At 38.5% G+C, this 21,573-nt stretch overlaps 1 protein-coding gene across 2 annotated transcripts in view; it reads right to left on the reverse strand.

The window, feature by feature from the left end:
- Nucleotides 1–21,573, reverse strand: part of LOC130930468 (uncharacterized) — a 48,994-nt gene that overhangs the window by 11,085 nt on the left and 16,336 nt on the right. Inside the window, exons 30-37 of one of the 2 annotated variants that reach the window (XM_057858441.1) lie at nt 21,282–21,562; nt 20,317–20,424; nt 19,981–20,122; nt 19,625–19,908; nt 19,434–19,544; nt 19,004–19,154; nt 18,834–18,932; nt 17,352–17,782 (exon numbers count right to left, since the gene is read on the reverse strand). The exons of the other annotated variant lie outside the window; for it this stretch is intronic. Coding sequence (XP_057714424.1) covers nt 17,730–17,782; nt 18,834–18,932; nt 19,004–19,154; nt 19,434–19,544; nt 19,625–19,908; nt 19,981–20,122; nt 20,317–20,424; nt 21,282–21,562 — 1,229 coding nt within the window. The 3' untranslated portion in view covers nt 17,352–17,729. Of the gene's footprint in view, nt 1–17,351; nt 17,783–18,833; nt 18,933–19,003; nt 19,155–19,433; nt 19,545–19,624; nt 19,909–19,980; nt 20,123–20,316; nt 20,425–21,281; nt 21,563–21,573 lie in introns of those variants that run through there. 2 annotated transcript variants of the gene reach the window in all.

The following is a 21,573-nucleotide window of genomic DNA, read 5'->3' on the forward strand; positions in this document are numbered from 1 at the left end:
AGTGTATCCACCCTAACCAATAAAACTAAATGTAAAGACTTTCAAAATAAACCATTACAACACCACTTTAAACGAATACTCGAAGCAACAAAATTTAATTAGAATATTTCTTTCTAATTGAATACTCGAGTTAATCGATTAATCGTTGCAGCACTACTCCAGATAATTTGCATAAAATTTTTCCTACCAGTGATCGAATTTAGCGAGCCTGGTCGTGTCTCACCTCCATGAAATTCTGTGTGAGACCGAAAGCAATTGCTGTACTGCTTTCGCTGAAGTTCCCACTCAATCCGACATTCAGGTTGAAGCCAGCCATAGAGGAGCTTGCATTCAAGGATGAAAACAAGCAGGTTTGGTTGTTCACTGGGTTGCAGTCTTCTGGTGTTTCCAGACACTGGACGTAAATGCCGCAGCCTTCACGAGTGAGATTCAAGGGGTCCATCATAATTCTGCCCATCACGTCGGTGAGGTTCACACGACCGAAGTCCTGATTAAGCATGAAGTTCTCTGCCGTGTCTGAAAACGGCAGAATCTTGAGTTTAGACATGTTGGTTGCACGCTAGCAGGCATTTGTCCCTTGACTCGCATCTTCACGTGACAGTAGCACAGTAATCAGCATATTGATCCGTCTTTTCGCACTGAAGACTTAAGACTATTTAACTGGTAATTCCCATGAGTTGCCTTTAACTTATTAGTCAAATTCATTCAATCATCACTGCCAGGTCTCCCAGTTCAAATGGATTGGACATCTATCATCTTTAATGGCAGCCACTGAGTTTAGACTGACAAAATGTGGAACCACCTGATTTCTACTGTGTGGCAACAATATATATAGACTTGTACTAATTGATTCCCTTCAAATAATTTCTGGAATATTCACAAATTAGGAAAAATCAATTAATTTGTCAACCGGAGAATGTTCTTCTTTGGGTATAAGCTGCTGATGACATAAACCTATTCGAAGCCTCCTGCATGGCGTGGTCCAGATTCCGACGTTTTTTAGGAACCCATTTGATGGATTACAGGTGTCAATGAAGCCACAACCTTTAAATGACCTCTTACCCTCCCAAAAAGCGCACTACTTACCGTTCATATTAAAATATACTCTGCCCAGTACCACGACAGCCGTGGTCCCGTCCATCGTCTCATTCATCATGCTTGTATTGACATTTGGAATGATAAATTCACATTGGGTATTGTTGTCGTTCAATTGGTTGCGGATTTGAGTCGTATTCTGAGAGTAAGGAGAGAAGAAGGAACGCATAAATTAAGGTGTTACTTTTGAGAAAAAAAAAAAAAAGTTGCGGCCTTAAAGACCACTCCACCCAAAAACACAATAACAAAACACGCACAAAAAACAGAAAACTCCCAAAATAAATTCATATTTTTCTAAGCTGTTGCCGTTCTGCTGCCATGTTTTGCTAAAGTTGACACAGGATCAGGTTTGACGAAAAGGAACACTGACTCATCACATGCTAATTTGTCATATGAGTTTAACATGATTTCATCACAAGACATTTCAAGACAGAAGAAGATAGGAATGGAGGCCTACCCTCTCATTCGGTTCCAGACTACCATTAGAGTGTCTTGTCACGGTGGCGAATAAAAATCCCCCTGTGCTATTGCGTCCACAGATAAACAGCTGGGTGTTCTCCTGTGTGGCAGCAAAGACCAAAATGTGAATTCACGTTCACCAACACACTGGCCTAAAATTGAACATTTGTGAGAGGGGCTGTGTAGAATTCCCATCATTTGCTCATGTGCTCTTGCGTGTTGTTCTGAATTCCGGCTACTGTAGGGAGGCCTCTTTGCCTTTTGGATTCACAAAATTCATTTCCTGCTACTGACGGAGGCACGGTGGGGCAAATAAGTATTTAGTCAACCACCAATTGTGCAAGTTCTCCTACTTGAAAAGATTAGAGAGGCCTGTAATTGTCAACATGGGTAAACCTCAACCATGAGAAACAGAATGTGGAAAAAAAACAGAAAATCACATTGTTTGATTTTTAAAGAATTTATTTCCGAATTTGAGTGGAAAATAAGGATTTGGTCACCTACAAACAAGCAAGATTTCTGGCTGTCAAACAGGTTTAACTTCTTCTAACGAGGTCTAACGAGGCTCCACTCGATATCTGTAACTCATTATCGGTATAAAAGACACCTGTCCACAACCTCAGTCAGTCACACTCCAAACTCCACTATGGCCAGGACCAAAGAGCTGTCGATCTCCCTCGATCTGGGGCTCCGTGTAAGATCTCACCCCGTGGCATCAAAATGATAACAAGAACGGTGAGCAAAAATCCCAGAACCACAAGGGGGACCTAGTGAATGACCTACGGAGAGCTGGGTCCACAGTAACAAAGGCTACTATCAGTAACACAATGCGCCGCCAGGGACTCAAATCCTGCACTGCCAGACGTGTCCCCCTGCTGAAGAAGGTACACGTCCAGGCCCGTCTGCGGTTCACTACAGAGAATTTGGATGATCCAGAAGAGGACTGGGAGAATGTGTTATGGTCAGATGAAACCAAAATAGAACTTTTTGGTAGAAACACAGGTTCTCGTGTTTGGAGGAGAAAGAATACTGAATTGCATCCGAAGAACACCATACCCACTGTGAAGCATGGGGGTGGAAACGTCATGCTTTGGGGCTGTTTTTCTGCAAAGGGACCAGGACGACTGATTTGTGTAAAGGAAAGAATGAATGGGGCCACGGATCGAGAGATTTTGAGTGAAAATCTCCTTCCATCAGCAAGGGCATTGAAGATGAGCCGTGGCTGGGTCTTTCAGCATGACAATGATCCCAAACACACAGCCAGGGCAACAAAGGAGTGGCTTCGTAAGAAGCATTTTGAAGGTCCTGGAGTGGCCTAGCCAGTCTCCAGACCTCAACCCCATAGAAAATCTGTGGAGGGAGTTGAAAGTCCGTGGTGCCCAACAACAGCCCCAAAACATCACTGCTCTAGAGTTGATCTGCATGGAGGAATGGGCCAAAATACCAGCAATAGTGTGTGAAAAGCTTGTGAAGAGTTAGAGAAAATGTTTGGCCTCCGTTATAGCCAACAAAGGGTACATAACAAAGTATTGAGATGAACTTTTGGTATTGACCAAATACTTATTTTCCACCATGATTTGTAAATAAATTCTTTAAAAATCAAACAATGTGATTTTCTATTTTTTTCCCCCCACATTCAGTCTCTCATGGTTGAAGTTTGCCCATGTTGACAATTACAGGGCTCTCTAATATTTTCAAGTGGGAGAACTTGCACAATTAGTGGTTGACTAAATACTTATTTGCCCCACTGTAGATGCTCAATCATTTTAACTATATTGGATGTTAATCACCATCAGTAACAGCAAAAGAGTATAACATATGGAGGCTTCTTTCTACCCAAAGTTTCCAAAATGTAACATAATGTGATTTTTATTAGGAGCTAGCAACAATCCCTCCTAGAAATTCAGAATTTGAAAAATTCTCCAAAATTGACAAATGTTTTTGCATTTATTTATTTTAAATTAAACTACTTACTAACTAAATGTCTATGTCTACGATTTGTAACGTTTGGTGGTAATAAACTCCATACAATTTGCATAAATTCTTCCAACTAGTGATGGGATTTACCAAGCCTGAAGGGTCACCTCTCACCTCAGTGAAATTCTGCGTGAGTCCGAAAGCAATTCCTGCACTGTTTTCGCTGAAGTTCCCACTCAGTCCAACAGCCAGGTCAAAGGCAGCCATAGAGAAGTTTGCGTTCAAGGATGAAAAAAAGCAGCTTTGGTTGTTCTGAGGGTCGCAGTCTTCTGGTGTCTCCAAACACAAGGCTGTCATGTCGCAGCCTTCACGGGTGACGTTCGCCTGAGGGAAGATCAAACTTAGTCCTCAGTGAATCTATTATCCACTTTTTTGGTCAAATTATCCCATTATGTTGACATCGACAGCGATAGACATCATAGATTGGACGTCTATTCCTGTCAGTGGCAATGAAACATTATCATTCACTGCCAACACTCCCATTCAAATGAACAATTCAAAGCAAAGAGAATGTAGCAAACCTGTACGCTGTCGTCAAAATATAAGTGTTCTGTTCCCCGCACGGTCGGAACCGTGGCCAGAACAGTCAACGTAGCCACGACAAGGAAGAATCCTCGATCCATTGTCATACTAACAAATGAGAAGAAGAAAATGAAGACTCAGTTCAAATGTTTTCTTATCATGTCAATATTTGCAAAGAAAAGGAAGGTGTTCCTAAGTCAACAATTTACAAATAGTATTTATTCAATTGAATTATGCCCGAGTACAAAATTGACATTGATGACGCTCATTGGTCTGTCCTGGTGTTTTTCCAGACATTTGTATTGCAAGAAGATAACGTAAAATTTATATACATTCATCATTGTGATGTAAGGCTCTACATTATCAGAATGGATAATTTCAAATATATTATATATGAATAATAATTAGGGTTGTCCCGATCCGATATTTGCATCGGATCAGCCGCCGATATGTGCAAAAAAACGCGCATCGGTATCGGATCAGCCAACACGGAAAAATTCCGATCCCGATCTAGTTTAAAAAAAAAATCCGGTCCGGCTTTTCCAGCGCACTGATTTACATAATCCATTCCATTTTTTACTTTGGTTTCCCTAATATCCGGTCTGCATTTTACGGCACACCTTCAACACGCTAGTATTACCGTCTCCCAACTTACCTCAGTGGCATCTCCTACATTATGACTGCAATGTAAATTTAAAGTTTATCGGTAAAAATGTCAGCTGTCACCTGAGCATCTTGAAATGCTTTTGTCAAAAAAAAAATCTCCCTATCATGCTGGGACTGCATCCAGGGCAAACAACTGAAGTGAGTGTGTAAAATAGATGGAGATGGAGCAACAAACCTTGGAGAAGTAGTAGTAGGAGCCATTTTTGGTTTAAAATAGTATTATTTGCACAAATTTTTTTAAAGCCTTGGTACAGTTGTTCAAGAGCAGAGAACTGATGCCGAGTTAATAGTTTATTTTCCACTGGGGTTGTTTGTGTGTTTTGCTTTTTTAAGACAGTTTAAAATATTATTTGCACGTTTACTGACTGACTATGCCATTTCTGTTTGTTATTTATATTTATTATTTATATATATATTTTTTATATATATATAGTTATTTATTTTGTGTTCATCACTGAATAAACAGGTCAATTTCTTGTTACCAACCATTGTGTGTTATTCAAACTCACCTAATTCAGCTGGCTAGTTGTTATCAAAACTCCTAAAACCCTTTTCAACATGAGTCTGACAACTAAGCAAGGTGGCTAAATAACTTTAAACTTTTATACATGCTCAGATAGGCCGGTATCGGTATCGACCAGTATCGGATCGGAAGTGCAAAACAATATCGGTATCGGATCGAAAGTGCAAAAATCTGGATCGGGACATCCCTAACAATAATAATTAGAGATGTCCCGATCGATCTGGTCCGATCACGTCATTTTCAAAGTATCAGAATCGGCAAAAAAGTATCGGACATGCCTTTTTAAAATATATACTGTATACATATACTTTTTAAATAAATCGTTTTCTAATTGATTTAACGTTACAGACATAATATGTTACACTCATCCAGAGTCTTTAGTTTAGGCTTAAGGGAGGGTTATCAAATTTATCCCGTTAACGGTAGTAATTAAATTTTTTTTTTCAAATTTATCACGTTAAAATAGTTAATGCAATTAATGCATGCGCTGCACGGCCCACTCACGCGTTGTTGCGTTCAATCTGTAATGGCGCCGTTTTACCTATATATAGAACTAAAAAGCAGCGTAAAATTAGTAGAGTGAATTTTGGCAGCCTTTGGAGCCTATTTTTAATTGGCTAAAGCCTTACAATCCCTCTCCCTACGATTAGAAACATTGTGAGAAGCAATGTGGGGAAGAAAGGTAGTAATTGATCTTTTTCTTAACACCCTATGTTATTTCCCAACGCAGAGAAGATATATCAATTGGTACCACTACGCACAGTCATGGGTGCACTTCCCATCATGCATTTGGGCAGAACAGATGGCTACAGTATCATTTACTGAAAGCTCAACAAATACACTAGATGGCAATATTTAGTCACAATATACAAAGTCACATTTATCCTTTAAGAATTACAAGTCTTTCTATCGGTGGATCCCTCTCAAAGAAAGAATTTATGTTAATAATGTAAATGCCATCTTGAGGATTTATTGTCATAATAAACAAATACAGTACTTGTGTACTGTATGTTGAACGTATATATTCGTCCGAGTTTTATTCATTTTTTTCTTAATGCATTGCCAAAATGTATATGATCGGGAGAAATTATGGGGAATGATTGGAATTGAATTGGGAGCAAAAAAAAACAAAAAAACAATCGGATCTGGAAATATCGGGATCGGCAGATACTCAAACTAAAACGATCGGGATCGGATCGGGAACAAAAAAACATGATCGGAACAACTCTAATAATAATATATATTCCTGGTGATTCCCATAATTTATCCTTCACATTGATATAAAAAAAGTATTTGGGAGATAATTGACAAGATGCCTGCTTATTTGTATCTCACATACACAAACTTTAATTTCTATTGAAAATAAATACAATATCATCTTTTCCCTCGATGACGATGTGAAATTGATAAATTAAAAAAATATATTTTCATTGTTTTGATGAAGTTAAAAAGAGTTTTTGGTGAAACAAAATTTTTATTAGGCAAGGACACAAAAAGTCTTGGTTTAAAGTTCTCAAGGATTTTATTTTATTTTTTCTTAGTAGCAACTCTCGGTGGACTATGCATTTTGTATAAAAGTTTATAAATTACAAAATATGGACATGCAATATTTTATAGGGTGAAAACAAACCATTTGCATTAACCCTTAACTTGCTCTTCATCATCTAAAATTCCCTCGTTTTTAATTCCCAGGATTTGGTCAAGCTTAATTTGAAACAACTACTGTCAAAACCTATTTCCAGAAAGTCAATATTTGTTCATAAACATTTCCCTAAGTCAATCACCCCACGTGTTCTCAAAATTGAAATGAGCTGAGACTTACCTAAGTCTTTGACATCTTCGAAATGTCATATCAAGCGGTTTTTTGTTCCTTTAGGTGAGTGAATGCACGTGGGAAGCAGGTGCGCTCCTTAAGTACGGTAGCAAAGATGCTGCGCTGGGGCGTGGCAGTGGGAAGAAACTCATCTGCCTTCAAGGTACTTTTTCATTTATAAAGTAACTCTTGACCATTATTTTAATCTTTAAAGAGTAAAGTTTGTTCCATGTTTTCACTCTCAATCAATTTTCTCAATGTTCTCCAACCACAGTCAACGAAAACTGTCATGGCTGCAAGACAAAACAAGCACCTAGCCAGAATCTTTGACTTTCTGTTGACGTCTACTTCAATCCGGCAGTTTGCGACCTCTGGTCTGAAATGCCCCTTTTTCATTCTTAGTTAAAGTGGATGAGTTGCAGACCATCAAGCGTGAGTTGACTCCAATCAAAAGTAAAGTGGACGACCTCCTGGAGATCCAGGAGCACATCGAGAAGGACTGCAGCAAGAAGTCTGGAATGATGCATCCTGACATCCAGCAGCTTTGTCCATCCGTCCCCACCGGGACACATAAAATTCCCGAAGGCTACTTCGCAGGCTTTCTCGTCACACTTCTGAAACATGACGAGGCATGTGCCGATCACCACTACCGGTGAGTACAATTTCAAAACAGCAAAAATTTTCCGCCATACCGCCTATAAGGTTTTAGCTATTTTTTATGTACCATAAATGCAGAGAGAAATCCATTGCTTGCAGCTGCAAGGCTCAACCCCCCCCCCCCCACTGGTTGTTGCTCAGTGTCTGTGAGTCAGCTGTGCTACACGATGGCTGGAGGAGGTGAAAGTCCTGAACTTTTTCCCTCCTGCGAAGAAAACGAAATTGCTGGTATGGGAATACTTCGGCTGCAGAAAAGTTACAGACGGCCGTGGCTTAGAGAAGGAGTGCCAACTGACATATAAAACATGTTTGCGGAGGTTGGCTGCCGTAGAGGCAATACCTCCAATATGATTTCACATTCATACAAAATTAAAGGTTAGTAAACATTGACAAGAACGTTTACGCTCACCTAAAGGACTACATTTATTTTAATTTTATTTAGAATATTTTTAATTTTTTGTTATTACTTTTATATTTCAAATTACCATTATACTTATGTTTCAATTTGCTAGTATTGTTTGAAAAATAAAAATCCTGTTCAATGGAAATAAAGTATTTTTTTATTATTTTTTTTTAACTCAGATATCTCAAAGTAACACATTTTAGAGTTGTAATTAAAATACCATGATACCATGAAACCATGATATTTTTGCTTAAGGTTATCACACTGTCAGAATCTCATACCGGGACATGCCTAAACCTGACCCGTTTCTGTCCCAGCAGAATCCAAAGCCACTACGACCAATCCCGAGGTGATCTCCTTACCCGAGCAACAAGAAGGACGAGGCCCTGAAGCGGGAGTGGGACAGCCAGGAGCTCAGTGACACCAAGGATGAGGAGGGACAAAAGTAGGATGATGATGACAAAGAAGAGAAGCGAGACCTTCTGGAGGAAGAGGAGGAGGTATGACTGAAATACCAAACACCAAAAAAAATAAAGATTTTGCTGTTGTGACAATTAAAGTTAACCACCGTGATTAACTTTGCAAATGAAGAACCAAGAGCGAGACGAGTAAGAAAAGGAGGAGGAGGAGGAAGGTGAGCACGTGGAAGGTGATGATGACAGCATCAACGGTGAAGAAGAGTCATAGGCCCCCGACTAAGTACACCGCACACACTTCCATGAGGCTTAACTCTTAGGAACTCTGTTTTAACCATCAAAATGTAGATTTGTGTTATGTACTCACATTTATATGCTCCGTTGTATGCATTATGTAGCCTTTTATTCTCAGTCAAAGCAATCATGCATTCACATCCTTGTTGGTTTTAACATACAACATTTGGTGTCATAGAAGTAACCCATAGCAAAATTTTGCTGCTCATCTGTTGCTTAATCTCGTCTCGTGAGACGAATTTGATCATCTCAGATTCATCTCATTCTCTTCTTATTTGTTTCTGAGGTTGTGCTCGTAAGGGTACCCTTAGGAACAGGGGGTGAGTCAATATAAGCAAAGACATCATTGAGAAAAAGGAGACTGATTTGACAAAAACAGATTTGAGCGCTATTTGGGAAGTAAGAGAATTTCTCATAATTGAAAATGGAGTTATAGACAAGTTTCCTGAGCGAAATATGGGCGGCGCCATCTTGGAAAATGTCTGCTTCGAACATCCGGTTTTGAGATAAACCTCATGAGTTGCGGTTGAAGTTAGCAGTGTGTTGAGGAAGTTAAAACAGACAAATCAAGCCAGAGAAACCCACGGAATATCCAAAAATGGATTCAGCACAACGTAGATGGGACGTAGATGAGATTGTATGATTGTTCTTATCACTTCGTTGACCGTTCGTGCACAAAATTATAACAACCTGTCAGCCTGTTTTGACGTGATGTGTAGATTGATACAGCAATGAGGTGAAATTACAAATTATATTACATTTGCCGAATGCAAAAGGGCTGACACGGATTTTGCTTTTACAAGGAAATACTACAAGGTATGTACATATAAACAAAAATACTATGTCATTCTTTTTTATTGCAGATATTGATCACTATAAAACATTTGGACATTATGATTCCATTTATTGTTTAATTTGAAACGATTGGTGCATGTGCAAAACAGGCCAATAAATAACAATTTATAAAATGATAGAAAAATATTAACGAAGGTTGAGCATACCAGGAATGTGGTATCAGACAGCAGAGCTTGAGGGATCCAAACTTTCACCCGACATTACGAGACCTTCGGCGGCATTCAGACGGGCTTTCTCCTGCTATCTTTAGTAATTCCAGCTCCAATAGCATAATCCAAAAGTTGCTGCAGTTAAAGGGCTCGTAGTTGGGTCTCGGGATCGAGCTGACAGCCGCCCCCGGGAGTCGAGCCTTCCATTGTCAAAGTAGAACGCACGTAGTCTCGATATACTGTATGTCAATCAATGTACAAGTCGTCTTCCCTTGCCTAACAGTGTTTTGCAGCAGTACACAAACAAACAAAAAACATGTAACTCTTGCATTTAGCGTTGACATAATTGTGTCGGGCTAGCAGCCATACAGAAGTTGTAGTAAATAATATTAAAGATCATCATAATTATAATTATCATTGTAATAGTAATATCAAAGGCAACAAGTCGTTTCATGCGCAATATTTTTTTTTTTTTTTTGCGCAACGGACACATGAAAATGTAGGGATAGGAAGAACATAACTTTCAAAACACAGCGGCAACATGGCTTAAAAAATACCCGGCCTTTGTGGTCGCAAGAGCTTGATTACACATCTGGCTTCATGAACATGTTGTCCCCCCCTGTCGTGATGATGACAGATGGATGCGGTATTTCCAAATTGTATTATTTTAAGGGATTTTGATGTGTAATTTTAGTCCAGCTCCACTGTTGTTTTGAATGGAGATATTCTAAAACGGAAGTTGCTTGTCAGACATAAGGAAGTAAAACGGAAGTACCTCGGAAACTTGTCTATACTTGTATCGCTTTGACGCTATATCCTAATCGACCTACTGGTCTATGCAGCACCAGGAGGTCCAGTGTCTTGCTCAGGGGTACTTAGTCAAGTTCATCAAGATGGAGATCGAACTCACAACCTCTGGATTGGGGGAACGACACTCTATCACTGAGCCACGCACGGGCTCAAACGCTCTGTTCTTGATGTGACGCGAAACGTCAATGGTAAGCCACTTAAGAAAAAGCATGTAGCAGGAATGAAGCAAATTTATTTTAATTTCCTTCATTTAATAATTTATATATTTATTTGACACTTCAGAATACTTCCAAATCGCAGACATGTTGGTTGTGAGTTTTAGCGAGACAGTGTCAGCCAACGTGTTGCTTCTCTCCGTGTTTTGTTTACATCATCACAAGAGGACTAAGGTTCTTCACACTATTCGGTGGTAAAGTTTCGGTCTTCAAAACAGATAATACATTTTTACCTATTTTCGGACGATAGTTTTTGGTGTTGAATTTTCGGTCACATCTCTAATTTTTACATTGTGTAAATCAGATATATTATTAAACAGTTTGCCTGATCATATTATTTTCTCAGATTTTGTCACGAGATGAATTAAGATGTGATTGGAGATGTCAGAGCGGACACTACTCTTGTCTTACAATGAAAGAATCTTGAGAGCCCAAAATTCAATTCAATTCAATTCAGTTTTATTTGAATAGCTCTATATCACAACAAGGTTGTCTCAAAGGGCTTTGCAGAGGCAACATAATACACAATCAAAAACAATAGATGAATTCAATAAAGTTCTAGTCCAAGTCCTGGGCATCCCTCATTCTTAGACCCTCCATGTCGACAAGGAAAAACTCCAAAAAGTCTTTGGAAAAAATGAGAAACCTTGGGAGAACCACAGTCAGGAGAGATCCACTCCCAGGACGGATAGACAAGATGCCCCAGGGGGCTGATGGGAATAAGCAGACGGAGTTACAGTTTATAGAAATGCAATAGAGTGAGAGAACAAGAGGAGGTCCGGATAGTCAGGAGGCTGCGGCTGAAATAGGCCCTCCCCAGAGGGGAGGGGGGAAAAGGGGACACCAGGTGACTAGTGATGAAAAGACTAGTCAACTAGATATTAAAATTAGAAAAAAGAAATAAAGTAAGACAAGTGGTAGGTAGAGTGAGAAAAAGGAGATAGGACTCAGTTGCTGTACTTCCCCCAGTATTATAGCTTGTAGTGCAGCTTATACTGAACTGTGAGTCTAGTCCGATTTAAACTAGCCTGACCATAAGCTTTGTCGAATAGGAACGTTTTTAGTCTAATCTTAAATGTAAAGACTGTGTCGGCTTCTTTAATACTAGCTGGAAGCTGGTTCCATAGGACAGGAGCTTGGTAGCTAAAGGCTGTAGCGCCTACTGTAATTTTAGAAACCCTGGGAACTACCAGTAGACCTGCATTCTGAGAACGGAGTGTTCTGTTGGGGCGGTATGGAACCAGAGCATCGGTGAGATAAGATGGCCCCAAACCATTTATGGTCTTAAATGTAAGAAGGAGGATTTTAAATTTAATTCTAAACTCGACTGGAAGCCAGTGAAGGGCCTGGAGCACAGGGGTGATGTGCTCTCTTCTCTATTAGTTCCTGTTAAAAGTCTTGCTGCTGCGTTCTGGACTAGCTGAAGACCTTTTAGAGAAGTTTTAGGACAAGCTGCAAGTAGGTAGTTATAGTAATCCAATCTAGATGTAACGAATGCGTGAATTAATTTTTCTGCATCGTTTTTAGACAAAATATTTCTAGTTTTGGCTATGTTGTGCAGGTGAAAGAACGCTGTTCTGCAGGTTTGTTTAATATGAGCTTTGAATGACAAATCTGGGTCAAATAGAACTCCTAGGTTTTTAACTGTGGTGCTGAAGGCTACACTTACATTGTCCAGAGTGACTATTTGGGCAGTTAAAGAGTCTCTCACACTTTTGGGCCTATTATAAGGGCTTCTGTCTTTTCAGGGTTAAGTAGAAGATAATTAGTGCTCATCCAGGTATTTATATCACGGACGCAGGTGCTTAGGTTATCCACTTGCCTGATCTGCTCAGGTTTAATTGATAAATACAGTTGTGTGTTGTCAGCGTAACAATGAAAGTTAATGCTATGTTTTCTGATGATAATGCCTAAAGGAAGCATATACAGCGTAAACAAAATGAGCAAATACAGCCTGGAAGGAGATCAAATTGTGAAATATTTGTAGCTGGCATAAAAAGTCTATTAAGGGTTGCTTGGTATGATCAGGAAAAGAGGCAGCTTTGAGGCAAGTTTAAGAAATAAAATACTTTGCTTATCTACTGTATATCTTTCACTGAGACATTACTTAGATAGGGAGTCAAAGTAAGGAAATCAAATTGAGAAGCATTTGAGATCAACAGAAGATCTCATAGTTGTCTCTTGGTGGGATCTTGAAAGAAGACAGCTGTAAAATATTATTGAGAAATCGTACTAGTAGAACTATTTCTCAAGACCTTTTAATGTAATGCTCACGGTGAGACTCCTCACTAGACAAATTTGAGAAAACTGAGACAACCACTCTGGTCTCGATTGTTGCTGATTCACTTCTCAGAGATGTTAATCATAGATGCATTTCCACTCATAGAGATATAACCTAAAAAAATCCATAAAATCACATCGTATATATTTTTTTCTTTTATAATTTATTTGTAATTTACTGGGGCTCATAAGTATTTGCACCTCTGACAATCAGCAATAATTATGACACTCAAAGAGTTGTCAGGCTACCTTAAAAAAAAGTCCACCTTTACCCCATGTGTAACCAACCACCCACCACACTTTTGAGCTCATTATTGTTACCCGTGTACCCCACAATCAGTCATAATCCACCTGCTACCATAGCCAAGACCAGAGAGCTTTCAAAAGACGCCAGAGTAAAAAAATTGTTCAGCTCCACAAAGCTGGAAAAGGCTATGGGACAATTGGAAAGAAGCTTGGGGAAAATAAACAAACAGTTGCATCGACTGTTAGAAAATGGACAAGGCTAACCATGACTGAAAATGTCCTTGGACTCCATGTAAAATCTCCTCTCATGGGGCATCACTCATGATGGGAAAAGAGGGCTCAGCCTAGAACTACACGTTAAGAGCTGGTCAGTGACTTGAAGAGAGCTGGATCCACAGTTTCAAAGGCTACTGACAGTACCACACTACAGTATAATGGTTTAAAATCATGCATTGCTCAGATGGTTCCCCTGTTGAAGCCAGTGCATGTGAAGGCCCATCTGATGTTTCCCAGGGACCATCTGAATGATGCAGAGAGGTCATGGGAGAAAGTCATGTGGTCAGATGAGACCAAAGTACAACTTTTGGTGCAAACTTTACTTGTGTGTGAAGGAAAACAAAGGATGAGTACAATCCCAAGAACACCATGCCCCCTGTGCAGTATGGGGGTGGAAACCTCATGCTTTCCAGCAAAGGGACCGGACGACGGTGCTGTATAAAGCAGAGGATAATTGGTGAAATGTATCGTCAGATTTTGAGCCACAACCTCCTTCAGTCAGAGACTTGAAGATGAGTTATGGCTGGATCTTGCAACATGTCAATTGTCCGATGCTCGAAGCCAAGCTGACCAAGAAGTGGCTGCGTAAAAAGCATATCAAGGTTCTGGAGTGGCTTAACCAGTCTTCAGCCCTCAATCCAATAGAAAATCTTTGGATGGAGCTGAAACTTCGTGTTTCTCAACGACAGCCCCGAAACCTACAGATCGAGAGAAGGTTTGTGTGGAGGAATGGGCCAAAATCCCTGTTTTCACATGTGAAAAGCTGGTGAAGAACTACAGACTGTGTCTGACCTCTGTAATTGCAAACAAAAGCTTCTTCACTAAATATTAGCACTGATTTTCTCAGGGGTCCAAATACTTATGAACCCCAGAAAATAACACACAATTTATTGAAAAATATACAATGTGAGCTCCAGATTTTTTTAAAGATTATGTCTCTAGAAGTGGAAAAGCATCAATAATTGAAATTTCAGACCTCTGCCTATTTTCTAAGTGTTTGAACTTGCAAAATCACAAGCGCTGAAACTACTTCTGCTCTTCAGTATATATACTTCACTTTCTGTTTTACTGTGAAGGAATAAATTGCAAGAAAATATTAAAATAACACGAGTGGCCTTGCTTTGGATTCTAGTGTGGGTCACACATCAAACAGGTCTTAGTTTTGAATGCACTTTTTCATGAATTGGTTGACATAACCATAGGCGGAGTTTGACTTTAAGGGCAGGGGGAGCACAACATGTTGATGACCCCGAAACGCAGTGTCAGCAATAAAATTAACTTTCGAGAATATTTATAATAAGTTGCCAATGAGCCTTTTTTGTTTCCCATCATTCTTGAGGGGAATTCTAAATCAGGCTGCTTAGGCAATACTTTTCGCCAAAATCGTCATCCATTGAATATGGTACGCCAGCTGGTGTCATGCCAATGTAGTTACCCCAGTCAAAAATGGTATCCCCTGGGCGGAGCCATATGGAGGTAGATTTGTGTCTTTATTATTCAATCCAAAAAAAAAAAAAAGTTGCTTCAATTTAAAAAAAAAAAAAAAAAGTTGCTTCAATCAAAATGTATACTTTGAACCAAAAAAATGTCCCTTCAATTTAAAAAAAAAAAAAAAAAAAAAAAAGGCATTTTAATTCAAAAACAAATTTGACATTATATATATATATATATATATATACTGGACTGTCTCAGGAAATTAGAATACACAATATTCTAATTTTCTGAGACAGTCCTGTACATTAATCCACCATTTAAAGCAGGGGTGTCCAAACTTTTTGCAAAGGGGACCAGATTTGGCGTGGTAAAAATGTGGGGGGCCGACCTTGGCTGACGTCCTTTACATAGAACAATATACAGGACTGTCTCAGAAAATTAGAATATTGTGTATTCTAATTTTCTGAGACAGTCCAGTATATATATATATATATATATATATATATATATATATATATATATATATATATATATATATATATATATATATATATATATATATGTATATATATAAAACTAAACTAAAAAAAAATCCATGTGAAAGCTATTTTTCTTTGATTTTTTTTGTAGTTGTTTTTTTTTGATTGAAGCAACTTTTTTGATTGAAGTAATGTTGATTTGTGTTTGGGCCAAATTTTGGCTAGGACAGTTTTGTCTTTATTACTCAATCTAAAAAGAAGTTGCTTAAAAAATATATATATAGATTTTCAAAAAGAAAAGCACTTCAATCACGAAAAAAAAAAAAAAAAAAAAAGAAAAATTTCAATCATAAAAAAAGTTTTTGAATGCGAAATAATATTTGAGATTGAAAATTTTGCATTTGAACACTTAATTTTTCATAGAAAAAGTTTTCTTTGATTGAAGCAATCCTTTTTGTGTTTGGGCCATATTATGATTAGGACATTTGTGTCTAAATTATTCAATCCCCCCAAAAAGTTGCTTCAATCAAAAAAAAAAAAAAAAAAAAAAAAAAAAAAAAAATATATATATATATATATATATATATATATATATATATATATATATATATATATATATATATATATATATATATATATATACCAGTATATACTGGACTGTCTCAGAAAATTAGAATACACAATATTCTAATTTTCTGAGACAGTCCTGTATATTGTTCTATGTAAAGGACGTCAGCCAAGGTCGGCCCCCCACATTTTTACCACGCCAAATCTGGTCCCCTTTGCAAAAAGTTTGGACACCCCTGCTTTAAATGGTGGATTAATGTACAGGACTGTCTCAGAAAATTAGAATATTGTGTATTCTAATTTCCTGAGACAGTCCAGTATATATATATATATATATATATATATATATATATATATATATATATATATATATATATATATATACATATGTGTATTTTTTCAATCAAACAACATTTTTTAATTTTTTTATTTTTGTTTTCATTTTTTTTAAAAATTATATGCAAAGCAAATGACCGTCTAAGATGCTCGAAATATATTTTTTTGTTCATTTCATTCATTTTTGTTGCTGTTTTATTGCTTTAAACTTTTACATATATCGGAAAGTCAATTACATGCAATGCCACTTTTTGGACACCAGGGGGGCCTGGCCTCTCTGCCCCCCCCCCCCCCCCCCCCTTAAAATCTGCTTATGACATTAACGCTGATATATGTCCAAACTGATTCACTGAGCATTGATATAAGCTGGACATCTATCGCTATCACTGGCAGTCAATGAGTTGCATTGAGTATTGTAGATTTTGGGCCAAAGATTTTAAGTGACCTCAAATTTGACCCCTATCTTTCAACCTGCGAAAAAGGTACTTTCACACAGACATCGTACTGCTTTAAAATAACCGAAAATTAAACCCCGTGCTTTCACATGTCGTACTTTGTCTCGCTCCACCGCCAATGGTTATGGGAATTGCCTGATTGTTTTTTTTTTGTATAATCCCACTAACAAATGGCAATGAAAACAACCTCTTCAGAATGAGCAAATGCCCCACAGTGTCTGAATAAAAAGCTTCGGCTGAACCATCAAGGCGTTCTACCTTGAGCCGAGCGCACATTTAATGAAAGTAATTGGACCATATTCACTGAAGCATTTTTTTTCAAGCTTTGTGATTTGACTTCCCATGTGCAATGATGACTCAAAATGTCTGAAAGTTTTCATTCCAACTTTTTCCAATGTAATCAAAGACCAACAGTCCGAGATGGTTTCATTGTTACGTTCTTATACTTTATTCATGCGGCTTTCAGAATACATAAATACTTTACATGGCTTACAAATATAAATGAACACAGATGATAAATATTTGTGAATCGGGTAAGGTTTGTATTCCAACAGTTCAAACTTGTCAGACCAGATATGTCACATTGACTAATGAGCTGCTTTCATGATAACTGCCCCGTCATTCGAGATCTACACAAATCCCACACAGTTACATACAGATATACAGAGTTAAGAAGTCAAAAACAAAAATATAAATGAGAAAAACAAAACGAAAAACAATCAACAGTTTTCACGGGCGCACAGCGATCACCGTTATTGGAATTGGAATTGAAGGTCTCCTCGTTCGCCACTTTTATGTTCTTTTAGCCTCGCAGCCAAGCCAGAAGCAAGATCACGCTCGGCAGAAGCATCATGGCTGCATGGAAAAGACAATTCACAGTCAGTTATCACTAACTTTGTATTATGACATCAGTTTGACAATTGACAGTTGCCTTCATAATTGTTGGTGAGGCTGTTGCCCAACTTTACTTGTGGGGTACTCAAGATTAAATAAGATCCTTAGAATCCTCAACCATAGGAATAGTTTTTTTTGGATGTTTTGGTGGACCATTCAGGGTTCAGACTCCCCCAAAAACTTTCTTAGTTTAGCTCAAGTAGAAACTAATCCAGACAGGAAGGGTTAGGAACTTGATCTCTAACTAACTTAGTGTTCATTTGTCTGGGAATGTTACTGATCCAAAATGATTTATGCTTTTTTCAAATGTATCATTAAATTGCATCAAGAACAGCATTAATGCATTATCTCCAAATGATAGTGTTTGGGTGACCAGAAATGCTCCAAAAATGAAATGTTTTTACATTGACCACACAGTAACGGTGGCATATGATCACTTCAGACACTGAAACTCAAGACACAGGTCAACAAAATTCCTATTGTTGTAAATTGTTTTGTTTTTGAATTAACTAATTAACTGCAATTTACGGTGAATATTCCATTTTGACTTTGAGAGCTGATAGTGATCACTTGAGCAAATGCACTCAAACAAAACATGAACTTTTCATGACAGCCAATGCTTAATTTGAGAATACTCTGTTGTAGAACTCCACCTATGAAAGAACTGAAAATGTCATGCTAACTGGAAATGTATTTTCCAGATGCTTAACTCATTAACTGCCACTGACGGTGACAGACGTGAGTGACGTTCAATCCATTTGCAGCTGCAATTTCAAATTGGATCTCCGTCGCCGTCAATGGCACTGAAATATGACCACTCACTGCCAACCCTCCCAGTTCAAAGATATTGGAGGTCCATTGCAGTAAATGACAGCAAATGAGTTAAAAAGCTACTGTTAAAAATGAAATCTTTGTTCCTCAATGACCACAGTGACTCAAATTGAGAACCCCAGGAACGGAACATCAGAAACACAAGTGCTCAAGACCTGCTTAAAAATACAATTACGGTTACCATTGCTGCTCTTTCCGGTCCAGGCACCACATATAATTCCATCAGTTGAGGTGAGATTCACCCTGAAGGTCATAAGTTCGGTGAAGTTCATGGGCAAACCTGAAAAATGACAACAGAGGATGAGACCTCCCTAAGCGAAACTTCTTCCAATTAAGTGTCTTTTTACGTACCGGTAGTTTCATCAAATGTTCCGTTTGCTAGAATGACATCTGCGACACTTCCGTTGGTCTGCCTGGTTGAAACGCCACCTAAGTTCAGGATGTCAAACTGGCATTGGATTGATCTCCCATCAAAATCGGTGATCACATTGCTCGTCATAGGCTGCGGATACAGGGTGGTTGTTCAGTACATACGTTTGCCAACATTTTGTTAATTTAGTAATAATTAGCAGGAACATCTTGACTTTAGATTGTAGCAAGTTTCCAACACTGCTAGGGGATTGTCCTCTCAAAATTGAAGAAACTCACTCCAGAAACTATCGAGTGGTTGAGTGGAAAATTACAGAACATTTCTCCATGACAATAGTATACTGTAGCTTGGATGGCATATTTGTCTAGTACAGTTTTAGAGCGGACAAATAAAAACACGAATAAACCTCACCGTGTCAGTATTAGTAAAGGCTTCGCTTAGGTTCATGTTAGTGTTGTTTCTACTCAATGTCTGAAAGCGACTTCCATTAAATGCTCCACAGAGGAAAACTGAGCTTGAGCCCTGTGGACAAATAAAGGAAAAACTTGTGATCAACACTTGAGTCTTGCACTTTCTGGTTCTGATCTGAGAGTGCGACTGACCACGGATGCATTCGGGGCCAGTGCGAGTGCAAAGAATCCCATGGAATATCCTCTAAGTCTGACAGTCATGTCGAAGGCATCGTTCTCTGCAGTGGTGGTGTTGCTCGACATGAATTGACACATGTTGTCTACTAAGGGGTCGCAGTTAGATGGTGTTGACAGACACAAGTTGGTTTCATTGCAGCCTTCCCTGGTAATGTTTAACTCAGAGTCAGCGTCAGCACTAGCGTCCGTGATGTCTATCAGTCCGGTGCTAAATTGAGAGTTGAAGAGACCTATAACACCTGCAGAACGGAAGCGAGGTGAGAAATGTGTTCGTCATCATCATGGCCAGCAGGTTGTAGCATCTCACTTACCACCGTCAATTGTTCCATTTCCCACAGAGACATTGAATCTAGTGGAAGTCTGCCTGCTAACCATGTTACTGTTAAGGTTAACGATAGTGAAGGTACATTGGATGGACGAGCTGTTCACGAAGCTGCAGAGATCAACGATCTCCTGAGAAGGCAGAGATAGAAAAGACAAAGCACAAAGAGTTTAGTTCAGATGAATGGACAATGAAGGCTTGACATGCCTGTAACTTGTGACTTACTAGAAATTCGAATGTAAGACTTTTGACCGTCACATAAGTGATTTACTCTAACCTCTGGTAGCTAGCAATGAAGTATGTAGAAATAAAGTAGAAGCCTTACCTCGTCGATGTTACTGAGCATCATGTTGGTATTGTTTAAGACCAGTGTTTGGAACACAAATTCGTTGTTAGTGCCGTTTCTACCACAGACATAAAGATTGGTCATGTCCTGAAAATTGAGACACAAAAAAGGCATCAGTGGGTAGTGCTGGATTTTTGTCAGTCGTACAGATTGATGAAATCCTATGACAAATACAATTGGTGGGTGAGGGCAGATTTTTTGGATGCCCCGAATGGTCTTTGTATTTGGAGTTCCAAATATTCAGACATTTCAATTTGTTGATGGCAACATTTTTCTGATAAAGTTCTACTTCATTTGGAAGTATTTTAAAATAAACGTCATTGACTGTGATAGACTAAGATAGATGTCCAAGCCATTTGCATTGGGGAGGCTAGCAGCTATCATTCAGCGAATGATCACTGCCAGCCCCTCACAGTAAAAACATCTTTTTTCTCGCTGGTGCATTTTTAAAGGGCATCAATTATTTAAGGTAGCCTAGTGTAGTTGTAATATATCATGATACAATGGTCCCGCTTAAAAAAATAAAAATCCCACATTTTTGCGAAACCAAGACAAGTTATTTTGTATTTTTCATTAAAAAAAAAAAAAAGTAATAGGAAAAATATCAAGAGCATTTGATAAGAATATTTTCAAGGCAATAATTGTAATGTGAAGTTTACATTAAAAAGTAATCATAGAATGCCAGATTCTTGGTAGACTGAAGAACCCTTTTTTGTGCATTGGAATCTCAAATGTAGATTTTTTATGGGCTGATAATATTTTTCCATTAAAACACTGATATTGTTTCCAATTGTATGAAGTATACACATTTTTCAATTCACCAATTTTTGATTCCGTTTGATGGCTTTTTTTGTATTCACAAAATGCATCTAAATGGAAAATGACCCTTTTTCTCACAACCTCTGAATCCCAGCCTAGTCAGAACAGCTTCTGGCATGCCTCACCTGCGCATCACTCCGTGTGAGTCCCAAAGCAATGTATCCGGAACCGGAGGAGTCTCCGTCCAGCTCCACCGTGACGCTCAAATTTCCGCTCATGACGTTGGTGTTCAAAGACGAGAATAAACAATTGGAAGCCTGTGGGTTGCAGTTTGCTGGACTCTCGATACACAGTTTGTCAACTCCACAAGTCATACTGTTGATGTCTTTTGGAAGAATTGTGCCATTAGCTTCGGTGAGGTTGACCCGACTGCTGATCAGCTGTTCCATGAAGCCCTCGATCTCATCTGAAGAAAAA

The sequence above is a fragment of the Corythoichthys intestinalis genome, chromosome 14 (genome assembly GCF_030265065.1).
Source record: "Corythoichthys intestinalis isolate RoL2023-P3 chromosome 14, ASM3026506v1, whole genome shotgun sequence".
Lineage (NCBI taxonomy): Eukaryota > Metazoa > Chordata > Actinopteri > Syngnathiformes > Syngnathidae > Corythoichthys > Corythoichthys intestinalis.